At 36.9% G+C, this 19,155-nt stretch overlaps 1 protein-coding gene across 3 annotated transcripts; it reads left to right on the forward strand.

The window, feature by feature from the left end:
- Positions 1-1,523: 1,523 nt before the first annotated feature.
- On the forward strand, positions 1,524-14,884 carry LOC145764577 (microtubule-associated protein RP/EB family member 1-like). Of its 3 annotated transcripts, none has more exons than XM_082576206.1 (7): positions 1,524-1,731; positions 3,708-3,814; positions 4,136-4,228; positions 4,517-4,622; positions 6,551-6,699; positions 8,024-8,194; positions 11,586-14,884. In XM_082576206.1, the coding sequence occupies exons 1-7, from the start codon at positions 1,566-1,568 to the stop codon at positions 11,634-11,636; spliced, it is 843 nt and encodes a 280-aa protein (XP_082432332.1). In that variant the 5' UTR covers positions 1,524-1,565; the 3' UTR covers positions 11,637-14,884. The 3 variants fall into 3 exon arrangements, with proteins under 3 accessions (XP_082432332.1, XP_082432331.1, XP_082432329.1); XM_082576205.1 differs by lacking the exon at positions 11,586-14,884 and adding an exon at positions 8,986-9,241 and having other exon boundaries at positions 6,563-6,699; XM_082576203.1 differs by lacking the exon at positions 11,586-14,884 and adding an exon at positions 8,986-9,231.
- Positions 14,885-19,155: the final 4,271 nt, after the last annotated feature.

The following is a 19,155-nucleotide window of genomic DNA, read 5'->3' on the forward strand; positions in this document are numbered from 1 at the left end:
TAAAAAGCCCAACCCGCCCGGGTTTTTTTGAAAAAACCTGGGTTTTTTTGGGTTTTATTGTTTTTTTTTTAAAAAGATGCAAAAAAAGGTAGATTCATGCTTATTTCACCTCAAAACTACTTTTTACGAGTGAAGTGCCTTTCACTCACAGTACATGCTTGCATAACTCAATAAAATAATGCACTAGGGCTGTTGTTACTTGAATGTTGCATCATCCATTAGTTTCAAGATCAAGTTGGATGTTGCATCATCCACTGATTGCTATGCCAAGTTGATGCTACTGTGGTAGAAATCACATTATTGCATCATTTGTTTAGATTTGAAGGCAAGGAGCATTTATGCCATCATGTTTAAATATTTTTTATCATTTATATATATATTATATATAGTAATGGATGAGCAATTGAGCGATTGCGTGGCCAATTAGGCAAATGCTCTGAAACAGCCATGCGTTAGAATCCAGAATCTGTAATTGGTGATTGGTGAATAGCCTCCTAAATTGCATTTCACATCATATATACAGACTACAGTAGAGTAGTACTTTCAGCAATTTAACTATAAGGCCTTCTTGCATAAATGAGTTTTAGTGTAGTATACACAAAGTGACATTACTTGATTTTTGTGTACTGTGCAATATCCACTGCGTTTTCAGTTTATTCTTGGAAGTTACTTCAAAATCACATCCTTAAGTCCTAATTTAAAGTTTGTTGTAAGTGCCTTGTAGTGTTTTTGTAAATTTTTTAATTTTCCAATAAAAACTGGACAAATATGATGCTCTGGGTTTTTTTATGGGTTTTTTGGTTTTTTTTTAAGTGGGTTTTATTAAAAAAACTTATCCGGGTTTTTTTGGGTCGGGTAAAATACCAACAACCCTGCCGGACACGTTTGTCCGCCGTCAACAAAACTGAATTTTGAGGCCTGATATACATGATCAAATAAGTTTTTACATTCTCTAATGCATATATATCTAAATTATATCTGCATCCCAGGCAAAGGCTACTCTTCATTACACTTCCTTACCTTTTCAATGACCAGATCAAAACGGATATAATAAAAGCATGGCTCTTGTGCAATAGTAAAATTGCTTGAAACGCGAAATTTACTATCGCCATCTAGCGGTTGCTGTTTTGAACTTTTATTTGCCACATGGCGCTAGAGTATTATTTTCTGATTTTATTGATGTTTCAATGGCAATTCTTGGTTCACCAGAAGAGATTTAACAGCATTTAAGTTAGTGCAGATGGTCAGAAAGTTTTCAATTTTATTAAGGACAGGGTTTTGGGCCTAGGTGAAATATTTGCTGATTGCTGAAATCTGAAAAGGTCTAATTTTTAGTGCAGAAGTAGGGATAGCAATCTTCTTACCTGTGCCGTTTCAGTTTTTGAATTTAAACAAACATTAGCATGTTTTATTTGAAATTCATGTTTCGGGTTATTTTACCAAAAATTCGTGTTCAGGGGAATCACTATAGCCTACAGTAAAACTGCACATGGCATTATATTTTCCCCTTTTTTTTCAGAATTAGCACATATTTTAGCTTTCCAGTTTGTTAAATTGACAGTAATATGTCTGCTGTAAATGTTTTCTCCACATCTGTTTCATCATCAAATAACTTGAGTAGGCAAGAGCTTACACAATGGGTTAATGACTGTCTTCAACTCAACATAACCAAAATCGAGCAGTTGTGTACTGGAGCAGTCTATTGTCAATTTATGCATATGCTTTTTGATAGTAAGTGGTTCTTGTATTATATATATAATTGTTTAGCAACATTTATTTTATGTAGTATTTTATGTGTTTTACCCTTTTTATATTCGGTCTTGTCTTTATTGTGTTATACTTCACGATTTAAGTCTTGAGATGCACTGCTTGATTTTTAAATATGGTATGATATTCATGTTTTTGTTAATCAGCATTGATTGTGTTACCATTTTAAAATTAGTACCTCTCAGTTTGGTTTGATCTAGCGTTGCTGCTGTAAAGACAACCTAGTTTTATAGTTTATGTTGACTGTGGTGTGGAAGCACCATAAAAGTGACAAAGCTAAAAGATAATTTTATATTCTGTTGTTAACTTTCATGTATTTATAAATTTTGCTGCTTGTAGTGTTTTATATATATTATATATATATATATATAATTGAAATGGGTGATAATATGTTTTATCGCTGTTACTTCTGTTGGGACAAGACTGAATATTTTGTACATAGGTTTAATTAGATGCAACCTAATTCGTACCCTCAGTTTGGGGTCCACGTCTATTAGGCGCTGACAGTTAGGCGCTGGTCTAATAGGCGCGCACACTGTGGCGTCTGGATATTTAGGTGCGGAGCACTGTGGCGCCCGGTCATTTAGGTGCTATTCCTAGTAAAGTCTGTAGATTGTATCAGCTTGGCAGGTAGGGGCGTAGGGCAATGCTTTTCACACAAAATATTATATTGAACAGAAAAATATGTTGTTTTGTTAATGCGTGTGCGTTGTTGGTCATGGCTTCAGTGAGTGAAGTTGCTTAAACCGGCAATGCTTTTTCACACAAAATGTTAAATTGAACAGAAAAATATGTCATGGCTTCCGTGAGTGAAGCTGCTTAAACCGCCAATGCTTTTTCACACAAAATATTATATTAAACAGAAAAATATATGGGTGAAGCTGCTTGAACCGGCAATGATTTTCACACAAAATATTATATTATTACCGTAGCCAAAAAAGGACAGGCAAAGACTATGGATCTGCCATGATTTACGACGTAGGGATACTTCCGTAGGATTACTTCCAATAATGTTCGGAAGCTTGAATAATTTATTGATAAAGCTTTCACCAACGCAAACCTGGACTAACAACAAATAAAACAATAATAAATCAATAAAACAACAATATATTTTTCTGTTCAATCTATGTACTGTAACATTTTATGTGAAAAGCATTGCTGGTTTAAGCAGCTTCACTCACGGAAGCCATGATATAATTTTCTGGCAAGCTGCCAAGCTGTTATCATACAATCTACAGACTTTACTAGGAATATATAGCACCTAAATGACCGGGCGCCACAGTGCTCCGCACCTAAATATCCAGACGCCACAGTGTGCGCGCCTATTAGACCAGCGCCTAAAAGACTTGCTCCCTCAGTTTGTACCCTGAAAAAATCGATAAAAAAATAAAAAAAGCCAAAATAGCACATGGATTGGAGTTTCCGTTTAACCCTAACTTTAAAATGTTTGCGGAAACTCTGATTAGTGACTTCGGCTTTGTTGCGATCAGCGACTTCGGCTTTGTGCTATTTTTTCTCTCGATCTTTTCAGGGTACGAACTAGGTTGCACCCGGTTTAATTAACATATTAGGTTTTTATTTGTACTGAATGTAACAACATGTAATTTACATTTGTAGTACGTTGCAAAGAAATGCTTGTTTTTCGCTATACAAGTAAAAGTTTGGAAATTTGTGTGTGTATATATATATATATATATTTGTATAATGTACCACTACACTTGCACAAATATAAGCAGTATGATATACATTTTTTGCTATTGAGAACAGGATCGTGATCAACTGTATGTTTTTTGTAATGTAAGGTTGTATATACATTATACAATTATACAGTACGTTATTCAATTGAGCTGCAAATTTTTGAGCTGGAATTGTGTTCTTGAAAGCACTCTTTTTATGACACATTTTATATTCTGAAATTAATTAGCTTTATTATTATGCAGAAAAAATGCCCCTTAAAAAGGTCAAGTGGAATTCAAAATTGGAACATGAATATATTGCTAACTTTAAGCTGCTACAAGATTGCTTTGGAAAGACAGGTGTTGATAAAGTAAGGCTTATAATTTTAAATAAATTAAGTCATGAAAGAATGAATGAAAATGTCACTAAATGAACTCATAACTCATTAGATAACTTATATGTATAACTCAAGAAATAAAATATTTTACATGTACAAGTAAGTTTCATTATTTTAAATATGTTAACTCATGTAATGTACAAGTAAATAAATAATTTTTTTATTGATCCACAAGAGAAAAGTAATGGCAATCATTGCCATTGTGGTTTCTTGTACAACAAAGTGATTGGATTTTAATCAAAGTGAATTTTGATTCAAATGCACAACCTTTGGTTTATCGATGCCTGATTTCAGATCATACCAATAGAAAAGCTTGTGAAAGGAAGATTTCAAGACAACTTTGAATTTGTGCAATGGTTTAAAAGGTTTTTTGATGCCAACTATCAGGTAATGAATCTTGGAACCAGATAAAGATTTTCTATTGTGGCCTATCTCAATTGTTTCTTTGTCTTGTAAAGTTGTGGGTGTGGCCACCAAAGTTTTCACCACCTCCAATTGTTTATCTTTTAAGAGATAGTGTCATTACATACCTCATTCATGGGTAGAAGTGTAGATGTTTTGGTGGTACTGGTACTTGGTTTGCAACTGTTTTAAAGGTAAACAAATACAAGTATTTTAAATGCTTAAGACACTATGGATTGCCATATTTTTGTTTAAATTTTTTTTTATGTTAAGGGTGCTGACTACGATGCCTTGTATGCTCGTGGAGGTGCTGATCTATCTATTGCTGCAAAGAAGGATAACAGGGGTGCATCACCACCTGTTCGGTCTGCAACAAAAAGTTAGTTGTTTTTATATATTTAAAGTCCATACCCTCCGGTAGTTGCTGCTGATGAATTACCAGCATGTGGCTCTCACTGTTTGCACTGCTTTTAGTTTGCAAGCAGCTGTAATCTTTGTCTGCAACCTTATAGTTTGAAAATATTAATACTTGGGCTGCAAAGGGTTCTTCTAAAAGTAAATCTTAGCAATTGTTATGTTCCAGCGGAGGCTTTGAGCCTTTATCTGCTTTCCAAATTTTGGCTCAGGAGCACGTTTTTTAGGTATTGACAGGTGCCTGCCAAATAGGTGCGCCTACTGTGGGGTCTGCTACTATTCGGCTAGTCCGATTTAGCTAGTCCGATTCGGCTAGTTCCCTATTTGGCTACAGTTTTGAAGTGTATTTTGTTTTTTTATTCCACAATATCATTTCTTTTGCATTCCGACAAAGAAAAATAAATTGAAATGTTTGCTCACATAAAATCGAATGTATCCTAGGTCACCGTCTGTATGCAAACTTGGAATATATTAGTATCCTCAACTATTACAAAATTCCAAATCTAACTACGCCTTCTGTTTATTTAGAGAATGCTGTATTTTATTCCACAATGTCGTTTCTTTTATAGTAGAAATTATAAAAGCTTTAGATGAGTGGGGTTTAGACCTAACCACTGAGACCTTAAAACTAAAAAGCGAATTAAATTTGTTTTTGAACTATTATTGTTTGCTCAGATAAAATTGACATGTATAATGTCCTGCATCGCCGTCTGCATGCAAACTTAGAATATATTAGAATCCTTCCAAATCCAACGATGCCTTCTTTTTATTTAGAAAATGTTGTATTTTATTCCACGATATTGTTTCTTTTATAGTTGAAATTATCGAAGCTTTAGATGAGTGGGGGGGTTTAGACCTAACCACTGAGATCTTAAATCATATTTATGACACCGGAAACATTCCAGGTCATGGAACGCCGAAACCCAGGTTCATTCTAAACTGCCACTTAGGTTTTAACTTCATCTTTTATGTCAAACGCTATTTGGCAACTGTCTTTTTTTCGTTGACACGTTTTCGCTGAGACTTTATCTCATTAACCTCTATTGTTAATCATGAAAAATGTTGTTTTGATGTAAAGCACTTATTTTGAACGAACCCAGACGACAAAATTCGTCATTTTTGCCGTCTGGGAAGGCACTCAAAGGTAAACACTGGATAAAATGCAAGAAGGCAAAAGAAACGATATTGTGGAATAAAATACAAAATTCTCTAAATAAACAGAAGAATCGGACATACATCTCTCTGTTATCATTTTTAATGTAAAAATTTAAACTAAGCTGTTGAAATTTCTGATTTTAGTTTTCGTCTCAATCTCATCATCATGATTCGAAATAAGATCTTTGTTAGATGATTCACAAGGCTAATTGTTCTGTGGAGTGAGCATTTTGTTGCTCCGGTTTTCTTTGGTAAAGTTATGAATATGGAACGTACCGTATCACTAGGGATGTTTCCGTTGTCATAAATATGATTTAAGATCTCAGTGGTTAGGTCTAAACCCCACTCATCTAAAGCTTCGATAATTTCAACTATAAAAGAAACGACATTGTGGAATAAAATACAAAATTGTCTAACTAAACAGAAGGCGTCGTTGGATTTAGAATTTTGTAATAGTTGAGGATTCTAATATATTCTAAGTTTGCATACAGACGGTGATGTGGGATACATGTCGATTTTATTGTGAGCAAACATTTCAATTTAACAGTTCAAACATTTTGTGCTAAATTTCATTTCAATTTATTTTTCTTTGTCGGAATGCAAAAGAAACGATATTGTGGAATAAAATACAAAATACAATTCAAAACTGTAGCCGAATAGGGAACTAGCCGAAATGACAGTGATTACGCGATTCCGTTCCGCGATTACAGTGCAAATTTTCAATCAATATTGTTTTAGGTCGTATTCTAGGTAGCCGACCAAGCAACACCACGCAGCGTGTCTCCTCCAGTAATCCTCCTCGCGTTTCTCCAAGCACCAGCAACGCGTCTGTGAGTAACCAGGAAGTATTGATTTTGCGGGGACAAGTTGAAGAATTTGGGGAACAGGTACGAAATATCTCACCAGTCAGCGAAACTTCTAACTTCTATATACTTTCAAGGCCTGGTAAAATCGCCACTTGAACTTTCTATCACCTGTGATTATGTTGACTGAGGTTTCGAATCATTTTTAAACGTTGATGATATGTATGAGATTGCACTATCTATTGGTATATATATATATTGATTGCACTAACTATTGGTATATATATATTGATTGCACTATGTTGATTGCAATATCTATTGGTGAAGATATCCCAGACAGTAAATTCCGTCATTTTTACTTTGATTTAATGTCTGCAGACGTCAGTCAATACTGTAATATAAAAAAGACTGGTTTTGCTGTCTGGAGTTGTCCCGAATTCCCTTTTTTTCGGGTAGTTGATAGCTTAATCTGTATACAGCATATTAAATCGACGTCTGCAAACGTTGAAGCACTATGAAAGGGCTAGTTTGCAGGCTTGGAAAAGCCACACTTGCCTAGAATCTATCCCCACTAGGTTTGAGTCGCACTGACTAAGTAGGAGACAACTTTTACAAATTATACTACAAAAATTTTCAGCCTCAGAAATAGGGCTGGCAGCCATTAAAAACAACAATAATGTATGGATAATAACGACTGATAACACTCCAGTTCATATGACGTGCGTCATAGCAGAACCTTCAACGAATGCTATGTTTTATGTGGAAGTGGTTAGCGCACAGATTCTGATGAATGCCAGTGATTTCCAAAGGTCCCATACTCAGTTACTGAGCTTTTGGGAGTTAGAAGATAAAGGTTCTCATCGCACTACGCGTTCGGCACTAACGAGAGTAGGGTGGCCACTGGCCCGGAATGGCCCGTTTCGCTGAGTTCCCTATTCGGTGAGAGCCTTTTTCGGTGAGTTCCCTATTCGGTGATTTTTTGAATTTGTTTTTTAACCGTAGCCTAATTATCATTGCCGTTTTAGGGTTAGGGTCTTATTTCAACGTTTAGCGACGTTAAAACGATGTAAAAGCGGCAATGATAATTAGGCTACGAAACCCGATAATTTTCAAAAAAAAATCAAAAAATCACCGAATAGGGAGCTTACCGAAAAAGGCTCTCACCGAATAGGGAACTCACCGAATTGGACTCACCGAATAGTAGCAGACCCCCACTGGCCAGTTCCTTTCTCTTGACCTCCCTTTCCTTCAGCAATTATGCCCACCCAATTTATTACACTCTGGATAGAGGTGAGCGATGCTCAGCAACAACCAGCATAAGTCGGGTGTCGAGCTAGGTTTGCATTATTGGAAAGCCAACGCCTCATCCTCTGCGCCACCTCACCTTTACGAATTATTTCTATTTCAGTCAAAAGAATTGCAAACTACTGTGGAAGCGTTGGAGAAAGAACGCGATTTTTACTTTGGGAAACTGCGAGATGTCGAAGTAATATGCCAGGACATTGAAGGAGACGAAAATGCCCCCGACTTAACCAAACAAATCTGTAGTAAAATTGTGGAAATTCTTTATGCCACAGAGGTACAGCAGCCTTTGTAAAATTGATTGATTTAGGTTTTGACTTTTTGTTAAGATTTGTAGTTGTTACGATACATATTACAGAGTTCAATGCTGCAGCGAAAAAAATGTCATATTTTTTACATTAGATTTAATGACTTTTCTTTGTACAAAATTGACATTGTTCATTTTAACCATATCTCGGTCATATTTTGTTGAAAGACATCTCAAGTAGAATGTGTAGATATTGTACATGATCAATTCTTGATAGTAATGATGAGTGGTAAGAAGATGGGCTTTTTCCACTGAGTATCGATTTGGATTTGTTAAATCGTAATATTAACATTAAGAGCATGGCACAAAAGTTAAAATTAGTAAATAAGGAATTAAAATTGCCCATGTGCGAATAATACAAAGAAAAAAAAAAGAAATTTTTCGTTTACATGGTAATTTGTCAAGGTTCAGACCTGTTGTGGAAATTTACTCTAACCTGGGTTTCCACTCTGAACTTTGAAAAATCTGTCTTGTATGAAAGACTTTTTTTGTCTTGGAGAAATTTAGGCTTCGAGTAATTTGCTTCATATGTGAAACAATTTTGGTTAAGAGGTGACTTTCTTCAACCATAAACAGATGAAACCAAGCAACCACACGGCATTTAACATAATATATTAAACTGAACACTAGTGAAATTTGTTTCGTTTAATATATTATGTTAAAAGCCGTGTGGTTGCTTGGTTTCGTCTGTTCATATGTGAAAAGTTAATACTGAGTTCCTCCTATGTCAATGTTTAATTGAGTCAGTTTGTAATGTGTAGGGCCATTGGAGTAATGAGATTGAGAACAGCACAGGATTGGCGCAAGGAGATGGCTCTTCAGGAGCCGAGAAAGAAGGAAGTTCAGCAGCTTACTGAGAAATTGAATGTATCAAACAGAAAATGTTTATCTTTAGTTGCTTGCAGATGTTACGAAGTGAAGCTTATGTTTTCTTTGCTGAATAGATTATTTTGGTTGATGCCAGGTTGAAACATTACTCTTTGCATTGTTTTTTTTTTCGATTTTAATTTACGTAAAAACGGTGTATTGTAATGTAATATAACACTAATAAAGCAACTAACTTCTAAACTACGTCAGCTATTTGAGTCATTCTCAGCGCATCATCAAAGTTACGAGTTTTACACAGAAAATTACAGGAAAAAGAAAGTACAGGGATAAAAACCAGTTTTAGTCTATACAGTGTTAACGTAAAGACATCATAGATGCAATTCGGTAGTTCGCTTGTAATTTGAATAGTCAATCACTATAACTTATTCCAATCACCCAGTCAGAACAAATTTGTATTACCTCGGCGGCGAGACTGTTGACAGTAGCCATAGACTGTTGCAATCAGGCGCAGTGGAGTACTGGAGTAAGCAACTAAGCATATCTCATCAACGGTAGTGATAAATCATACATAGGCGCCTAACTATTTTTTTGGCCGTGGGGGCGAAAGCGTGTTTCACCAGCAGCAACGTAAATTCAGCGAAATGTCATGCAGATGGATGACGTAATTATGTCGTCACACTAGAATTGCTTTTATTGCCACACTCGGAGTTATCGCTACGTTCGACCTACCGTTAATTATTATAAACAAAACTCGACCAAAACACATGCTATGCGTCTGCGTTGGCTAGCGGTTGATGGACTGCAATTCTTTAAAAGTTTAGCAACGAACTAGATTTATTAGCATGAAACAAGAGACGAAAAGGTTTACTAAAAGGTATTGTCTGTAAATGTAATGAAAATACTAACTTGATCATATGCTTGAAAATATACCTGTTGCAAGCAAAATCATTCATGTTTACATCAACTCAACAGCACGTCACCTTGAATAAATTTAAAAGTTGCTGACATCCGTAAACAGCCCTTGAAAAATAGTTACGGGGAGACGTTTGATTAAGTTTTCGACTTGACATTGCTCCCTTTTCACTACAATATCGCAACTTATGGCTGACCAGCTTTCAAGTTTCAATTGGCTGTAATACGCCCGTTTTCGTGTTGCAGATGAAACAAAAGATGCGCATATTCCCCGCCTTTGATCGGGTTTCTATGGCAACGGTCGTGTGTGCGCCATGCAGTTTGCGCGAGTCCATTGTTGCGTTGATTATGCCACGTGTGCGCAATGCGGTTTGCACCAGCCCTTGTTACGTTGGTTAGTGGTTACCTCGGGCCGAGACTTCAAGTTCATTTTCACAGCAACCGATTCACTGCCGCGACAATTCTCTGCAGAGGTTTCGACTTTCGAAAGCGACATCGAGTCTGTTTGCAAGCGCATAAAGCTAAACGCACGCTGCGTCAACGTAGCAAATTATGTTGTTTTTGGGTGCATTCAACATCTGATGACATTGAATCGACGCAATATGGTAGATTTTTGCTATATCTCAGGCAGCAAAATCAGTCATTTTACATTGATTCAACGTCTGCAGACGTTAAATCAATGTAAAAATGACAGATTTTTTTTCTGGTGTGGGATTGTAGCATCACTACTCGTTCTAGTGATTATTTAGCGCGAAGCTGTTGCGGTTTGCATTTAAAAATGTTGTCCTGCTGCCGATCGCTAGTTCATCTATTGTTTTATGTATCAATGCAGCATAAAAAGTTGCTCCCACGCATAAATATGCGTGGGGGCCTGGCCCCCACGCCCCCACGGGTTAGGCGCCTATGAAATCATATGTTATGCAATTTCAAGTCTCGTCCTTATAATGACCACACAAGACGTCATTGACACAGTTTAACAGGCAGGTTTTGCCCACGGCTTTGTAGTCTACTAAGGTTATTTGTCTACTAAATTTTGTTTTGTGTTTCATTGAATGCAGTTTGCGTAAATCCTAAGACCTTTTCATTTTAAAACAAGGTAGGCATTGGGCAGGAAAAGGATGATGGAAAAGGGTTCAGATTTATTACTGTTTTGTTAGTCAACGAAGAGTTTTAGGTCGTCCTACTCTTCTGCACATATATGTGTTGATTGTCAGTGAATGTTGAGAATTACGAGTTAATTATATTGAACAGCTAAAACCTGAAACAGTATTTCAGCAGGTTATGAGACACACCGAATTTGGTCCAGAAAAGTGAATAGAACAGCGACCAATATAACAAGTTGTTAATATCTACATTGTGAAGAAAGTGAATAGATTTTAACTAACTTAGTTTGTCTCCATCGCTTTTTGCAACTTTGAAGTTTGTATTTGTCTCATCACAATCTGTATAAATTTCTTCCCTTTACATCAAATAAATTTCTTCCCATTTCACTGCCTTTAAAACTACTGTAGTAGCCTAGTGATTTTATAAACCACTTGTTGCATGATACCAGCCCACATGATATAGGAAACTATACACGAAAGTCTTTTCGGTTCCTTAGCTAAGCGTGCTTCTCTCACAGGAGGGCTTCGAGGCGCCAGAAGAGGATTTGAACGGGCAAGATGAATATTGAGAAGCTGATTTTGCTGGGTTTGACCTTGAAAAGAAGTTCATAGTTGGATTTTTTTAATATGTTCTCCGGGTGCTCATGCCACAACTGGTCAATGGTTATACTACCTTAACTTCCCTATTGGTAAATCGGCTATTTTTGCTCTGAAGAATTATCATCAAACGTCACTTCAACAAAATATTTATGAACATATTTTTGACAATAATTGGTAAACTGTAAGCGTAACTACGATTGTGAGAAACTGTGATTGCTTTGTTTTTTAACCCATTGTGCTATGTATAAATGTAAGATAAACTTGAAGCTGAGAAATCGTGTTCAGTGAGTTCCTATATATCTAAACTTAGTTCAATTGCATTTTGGCGACACCAACTCGTTCATTCGTTACTTATCGATTTTTGGTTCAGAAATGTTTTTTCAATGGAAAATGATGGTTTGTATTGTTATTTGTTCTTGAATTAGTGGTCATATTGTTGTGTACACAATGTCCTGCTTCAACACGCCTACTTTCAAACTTTGAGCTTTTATTTCAGACACAATAACAGTACAACAGTGCGACTGAATGCTTGAACAAATACTGTACCTATTTTGCTTTGTACATACTCTTCACCAAACAGCAAGGCATCCTTTTTTACATTGATTCAACGTTTGCAGACGTCGAATGAATTTAAAAAAACGATTGGTTTACTGAGTTGTTAGACGATTTATTTTAACGCCATTGAACAGCAAGAGAATTTGCTTTAGTGCTGGATTTTTGTTCGCTGGTCACACGGCATTCCATTGTTCCACGTTATAGGCTACGAAGCAGGCTTTGGTAGAAAGATGTGTTATTTAAAAAAGACTCTTTCCTCGTTTTACATGATTTTCTCTTTTGTGCATAAAGTTATTGTAAACTGTTGACGTTCTGTAGAGTATTATCGACCTATTTTTTACATGACTGGAAAATTTATCGTCTTTCCCTTTACTACAACTTGAAAAAAAGGTTTAGAACGCAAATGGGCATTTTGCCATCTTTGTATAAAGCAGAGGTTCTTAACGTTTTCTATCCCGCTACCCCACTTGAGTATCATGGCAATCTCTACTACCCCACTCATGTCCGAGAAAAATAGAGCAACAATAGAATTAATTGAGTCACCAATATAAACAAGCAGCCAAAATACGAACAGAGCAGAGAACGCAATGCCGTTGATGTAAAATCCCAAGAAATATGATTAATGAGAAGCCTGAAACTGCTTCGCTGCCATCAAACGGTTGAACCATGAGACATAAGCAGTGAGGCAACACCTCGTCCTCATTAATAACAAGCCTCTTTCGAGATTTGGTCTTCTTGGTTAGCATGACTGAAAACCCTGCTTCACAGAAATGCGTTGATGCGGCCTGGACAAGAACTGTAAAAGCTTTTTCGCTAGCTGAGTGTAATCCTCTCTTTGGGTTGCCCAAAAGAAGATCACGCTTTCACCATCTTGAAAACTGGTCCTCTGCTCAAACGGTAGTCGTCACTTAGCCTCAGGAACTCCAACTTTATTGAATGAGGGTATCAGGAATTATGTTTTCAGCCGCCACAAATGATCGCATGATCCAGGCATCACTTTCTCGCCTGGAAAATACTCTTCACTTGCTTGTGTTGGCGACAAGGTGTGCTAAAATCTCCTCCTGAAAGAAGCTCTGGGTGTCCGGAACAGCTTCAGTAACTGGATCAACTCCCGGAAAAACGAACGTATCGCCATCATTGACGCGCTTTGTGCATAGCTCCAGCGTTTTCTTAACTACAGCAACCTTGTCCACGGCGATCGGCATGAGGAACTGATTGCCTTGCAGGCGCACGTTCAAGGCGTTCGGGTCAGAGAAAAAGTCACACAAATAGGCTGATAGGCCTTTCGTTTTGGCCTTCACAAATAGGCAACCTTCGTAAAGAACACATGATCCTGCATGTTCTCGTGGAGACGGCTTTACTTTCCGGTACGATCTCTTTCTAGAAAGAAAGCGATCTCTTGAAGTTCCAGCACACAGGTAACAAACGGTAGCATAAAATTAATTCCGTTTGTACTAATTGGTGCTTTGCAATCAATTAAATGGAATATCAAAACCAACAATCAAATTAAAATTTAGTTACGAATTATTTTTTGCCCTGTCCTGCTCACTACCCCCGGGAAATCCCCAAATTACCCCTCCCGAGGTAATTACTAATTACCCACAGGTTAAGTACCGCTGGTATAAAAGTCGTAGTGGCTACCATAGATACTGCATACGATACTGCTTTTGATGGAACCATGAGACTTCTTGATATAATGCACAAAAATGAAACTGAGCAGCACCATGGGATTCAACGTATTTTTGATTTAAACGCTTTTGTTGTGTTCGCATTAAATCGTGTTCTGGAGTTAGCGAGGCAAGTTTTGTATTGCAAAAATCAAGTTTCTACCAAGTTTGTACCATTGTGAGATTTAATATTGCCCCATGCTGAACCTGCATAAAAGTAGTTCCACTCCGACATGTCTAGCTAACTAGCATCGCATATTGGAAAGTTTCGCTTGTATCTGTTCGACTGTGCTCTCAAGCATCAAGTTGGTTGTGGCATCAATGCATACTCAGACTAGATAAAAAAATTCTGTCCACATCTGGTATTTTCTGAAAACCGACAAAAGTGTTATATGTTGTGTCAGGTGTGTCTCCCTTTACGTTTTAATTTGGAGCTTTTATCATGAAAATTTTTATTGAACCATAGCTTTATTGATTTGCCGTAAGTTATGGATTCCTAAGCATTAGTTTCCGCTTCATTATGTGGCTACGTACAATGAAAGAAAAACTCTGTAAGAAGTAGAATTATATGAAGACGACCACAATAAAAGTACTCAAGTTGTTGAATTCATTGTCACATGTTTTTTTTCTTCCAAATTTAACGTATTTTGTCGTTTTGATTTTTCCTATACATTCCATATTGATGCGAGGTTTCCATTGTTATTTTGATTGGTAAGCATGGAGTAGGTTATCAGTACTATTTTTTATGAGGTAGCTTTACGTACCCTACGATAATACTTTTTGCAACTTCAGAAATCTCAACCGTTATTTTATTTTATCGCTGAGTAGATTTCACAATTTTGTTGCTCAAGTCGTAGTAGGCGACATACAGTATTGGTCATAGTTCATGAAAAGCAGTAGGCTTGTATTCATTTAATCATAAGTGATCATGATCGTAAAATGTATATTCTTTGCCTATATACACTGTTATTTTCTAATAAAATCAGGAACCATTAAAACAAGTCATTATCTGTTAGGAACTTAATTAAATTCTATCTGTGATGGCCAGACGCGTAACTAGCTTGGAGCACCGGGGGGGCAATGAGTATGCTAGAGGGGACCCAACTTTTACCTTCCATATCATGTACGAAAACGACGTTTGTACACAATGAGGGTATAGAGCTTCGGTAGAGAGTTTGTCTTGTTGGACCATAGGCATACGAAGCCGAGCAACGTGATCAAATTTAACATCTTCAAGTTTATTACATTTACATCAACATAAAAATTGAAAACTGGTCCTCTGCTCAAACGGTAGTCGTCACTTAGCCTCAGGAACTCCAACTTTATTGAATGAGGGTATCAGGAATTATGTTTTCAGCCGCCACAAATGATCGCATGATCCAGGCATCACTTTCTCGCCTGGAAAATACTCTTCACTTGCTTATGTTGGCGACAAGGTGTGCTAAAATCTCCTCCTGAAAGAAGCTCTGGGTGTCCGGAACAGCTTCAGTAACTGGATCAACTCCCGGAAAAACGAACGTATCGCCATTTGTTGTGTAGTTTTATGTAAATGTAATAAACTTGAAGATGTTAAACTTGATCACGTTGCTCGGCTTCGTATGCCTATGGTTCAATGAGGGTATACTTACGCAAAAACATTAATCATGTCACAGCGTTTACATTAGCATAGATTACAATAAATTAACGTTACAACTTCAAACAACTGTAGGCTATTTAACAAATGGTAGACAATTTTTGCGTAATAAACATATAATATCGTCAAATAAATAAATATTTAGGAAAACAAGTTTTACTCAATGTGTCCGCCATTTGCGTCGATAACAAGTCCGAGACGCTTCAAAAAGGACCTGCAAGAGTCATGAATAACTCTTTGAGGTATTTTGGCCCATTCTTGTTTCAGATTAGCCTTCAGCGCTTCCAAACTTTGGTGGTGTTTAGTCGAAACCTTGCTCTCCAGGTAAGAGCAGATGCCAAAGTATAGGGGATTCAGGTCTGGGGTTGAAGGCCATTCTTCCTTGGAAATGAAGAACGGCACATTGGCTGAAAGCCAGTTTTGTTTGTTTGTTTGTTTATCTTTATCCTGCATTGCGGGAAAGCGGACTTGAGCGCTATGCATCGATGTACGCCTTCCGACGTACACCTGACCCACGCTGCAGCCGACGGCAATGTCTGTTTTCCGGTTGTCTACTTTACTTATGACTTAAATTTGGTACTACCCATTACTCGAAATCGATCACTAGGTAGAGGCAATTATCGTTAAGTTTCTTGCCAAGAGAAACAACAGCAAGTGCGGGTGGCTGGAGTCGAACATGCAGGCTCTCGACTGCGAGCCCAACGCGCTAACCACTCAGCCACGGCTGCCTCCATGTGAAGGGGCAGAATCTTGTTGAAATGACCAATTACGTTTTTTGAAGTGTTTCTTTGCCAGGCCCGCTTGTCTCACTAAAATTCATAGCTGTGGAGTCCGATGAAAAAAAAAGCACTCCGACTCCTTGGTTTATAACTGGCGGAGTCCGGCTTCGGTGTTGCCAGTTTTTTTTTAATTTTTGACCTTTTTCATTTATTTGAAACTTAATTTCACTTAGCCTTAGTCATCATCGAAGTTGAAACGACGACTTTCACAAAAGCTGACAAGAACGCAAACGTTATTTTCTGAAAAAATGTTGAAGTGCAAAACGGAGAAAAAAAATGCAAACAAAAATTTAATTTTTCATCGTTTTGTATCGGCCTTGTTTTAACGACTCCGGACACGCCAAAATCCTTCTCACTCCACAGCCCAAGGCAACTACAATTCCAACACCGGATGTTAAATTAAAACTGTAGCTTTAAGCGGTTTTATTGAAGTTTACTAGCTTCTTCGTGTATCCTAAACCTTTTGTCGTCATTCCAAGGGGCTCTGCCTTTTACCACCATTAAGCAATCGCGGCTAGATGTTTGGGCAGGTGTCCACTGTCCAGCCACTGAATTGATTTGTCATCCAGTTCCGCACACCATTTGGCGCATGGTAGATGGTCTGCGGTATGTTTTTCCTTGCTGCATTCACACATTGCAGATCGTAACTTAGAGGTTAATCGCTATCGTGTTAGCTTTTGATTGTGTAGCCTACAAGTTAATATTTAATTTAGGTTTTTGAACCCAAAGTCTTTTTTAGTTAATTTAGGTTGCGCACTAGAAGCTACCAGTAGGCCTACAACAATCGGCTGTTCTCAACAAGAACGACACTCCGTCTGAGTTATTTATTAAATATTTGTTGCACGAAAATGAGTTTCTGAGGAACTATTGCAGTTTTAAGACAGGTGACTGGCTAATGTAGAAATACAACTAGTTTTAAGCCTATAAATCCTAGGCGTAGGCTACTTGGGTGGTAGCTTAACATAGGTTAGCGTAGGCTTCTGTTGTAAAAGTTAGTAGCCTATACTAGGACCTAAGAATAAAAAAAACAGAACACAGCAGAAGTTTGATTTTCAAGCATAGGCTACTAAAGTTTTAAGACAGACTAACATAGCCTATGGGACCTATATAGGCTACTTATACAAACCTAAATGATTTTCTTCAAATTTGAACAGTTCGTAACATTGTTGACGACTTTTTTAAGAAGAAAAACAAACTTTTGCTCATGGCCTACGTAGGCTATGTTACTTATTTACGGTAACTTGCCATTTTTTTTATCCATAAAAAGTTACATTTCAACCCAAATTGTATTACCACTTTCTGAACATAAAACCCGGCATAAAACAGCTAAGCTACTCTGATACATTTTCCACTGAAAAGGGTCAGTAAATGGGCTAGCAATATTTGAGGAATAACAACTTTTATCTGATTTTAAAACGCACTCGTAGACCTTAAAAAGCACCAATATAATTATCGTTGACGTGTGGTGGATTTGAAGTAACTAACCTCTTGTAAGATTTGATTATAACCTAGCACTTTGTGGCTATATATTTTTTAGAGGTTTTATATTTTAATTGATCTAGTTAGCTTATCTGCCTGTCAGATTAATATTCTAACTACAGTAGTCTACAAGATTTAAATAAATACCCAGACAGCTACTATATCTGGTCTAAATCTTTACCAGATTGGGTACGGATCTGACCAGTTCCTTAACGGAAGGCTAACTTAAGTTTTTTGATCAAAACTTCTACTCAATCCAATTTTATTTTGATAAATTTGATTACACATAAAGTGTAGCCTACATCTCGTTGAAAAAAACATTATTGCTCTTAAAAATGCCTAAAAGTGACCAAAACAAGATTATAGGCTGTTTATCAATATTGTTTGGGCGCCAAACCTCCCACACTCCCTTTCAGTTTTTATTAAGTTTTGCATTGTTCATGTATGTTGCAATTTTGCTTTGTTAAAACTCTGGTCCTTCCCCAACTTTTTTCTAGATCCGCTACTGCATTGTCGGCATAGCCTTTATTGTCTAGAAAATCTTAAAGCTGTTTGAATGTTTAGGCTACTTTTTGCTAAGATGATAAATGTAAATTTTTTCCCCCACATTGAAGCAGTTTGCGGCTCTAAACGCTTTCTGGTCTTATTTTTAAGAGCGATCGCTAAATGCAAGGGCCCACTAGTGGATTTCGGGGTTAACTGAAAATTACTTGACACAAATTATTGGTTTTAGGCTGAAATGAAATTAGCCTACAGTATGGTCCCTTACACATTTTTTAAAAACATTTTCAATTTTTTAATTTTGTTTCTTTTTTTTTAATTGAAATGTTAAAAACGTCAAAACGTTAAAATGTTAAAAAATTTACCTTCCACGGAAGGTAAATTGATACACCCAGAAGATAATTTGATACTGTAGCCTAATACCAATACAGAAATCCCCTTTGATAGCAAAGCAATAAGCTTAGGAATGAAAATTTAATATATGGTTGGCGTGTTTGGGTGCAAAGATGACTGTTGAGGCCCAAGTGTGCGGCAAAGCTTCTGCTGCAGGATGGACACGAGAAGGATGATTGACTTGAGTTCTTATTCAACCTTCGGGCCGTACGCTGTTCTCGTGTTTTTACAGCAAATAGCGTGTAGGCCGACGATAGCCTATATAGTAGCTGTTTCCCAAAGTAACAGGTCTAGTTAAAGAAGAACAACTTATTTAAATCAACTAGATCAATGACAACCTTTATTACAATCACAGAAAGGAATTTAAGATACTGTATCAATTTACCTTCTGCACATATATCAATTTACTTTTTTAATTTTTATTTAATATAAATCTGATTTTTGTATGCTTGGATGCACATTGCAAAAAAACGTAACATGC

This window comes from Aplidium turbinatum, chromosome 2, assembly GCF_918807975.1.
Source record: "Aplidium turbinatum chromosome 2, kaAplTurb1.1, whole genome shotgun sequence".
Lineage (NCBI taxonomy): Eukaryota > Metazoa > Chordata > Ascidiacea > Aplousobranchia > Polyclinidae > Aplidium > Aplidium turbinatum.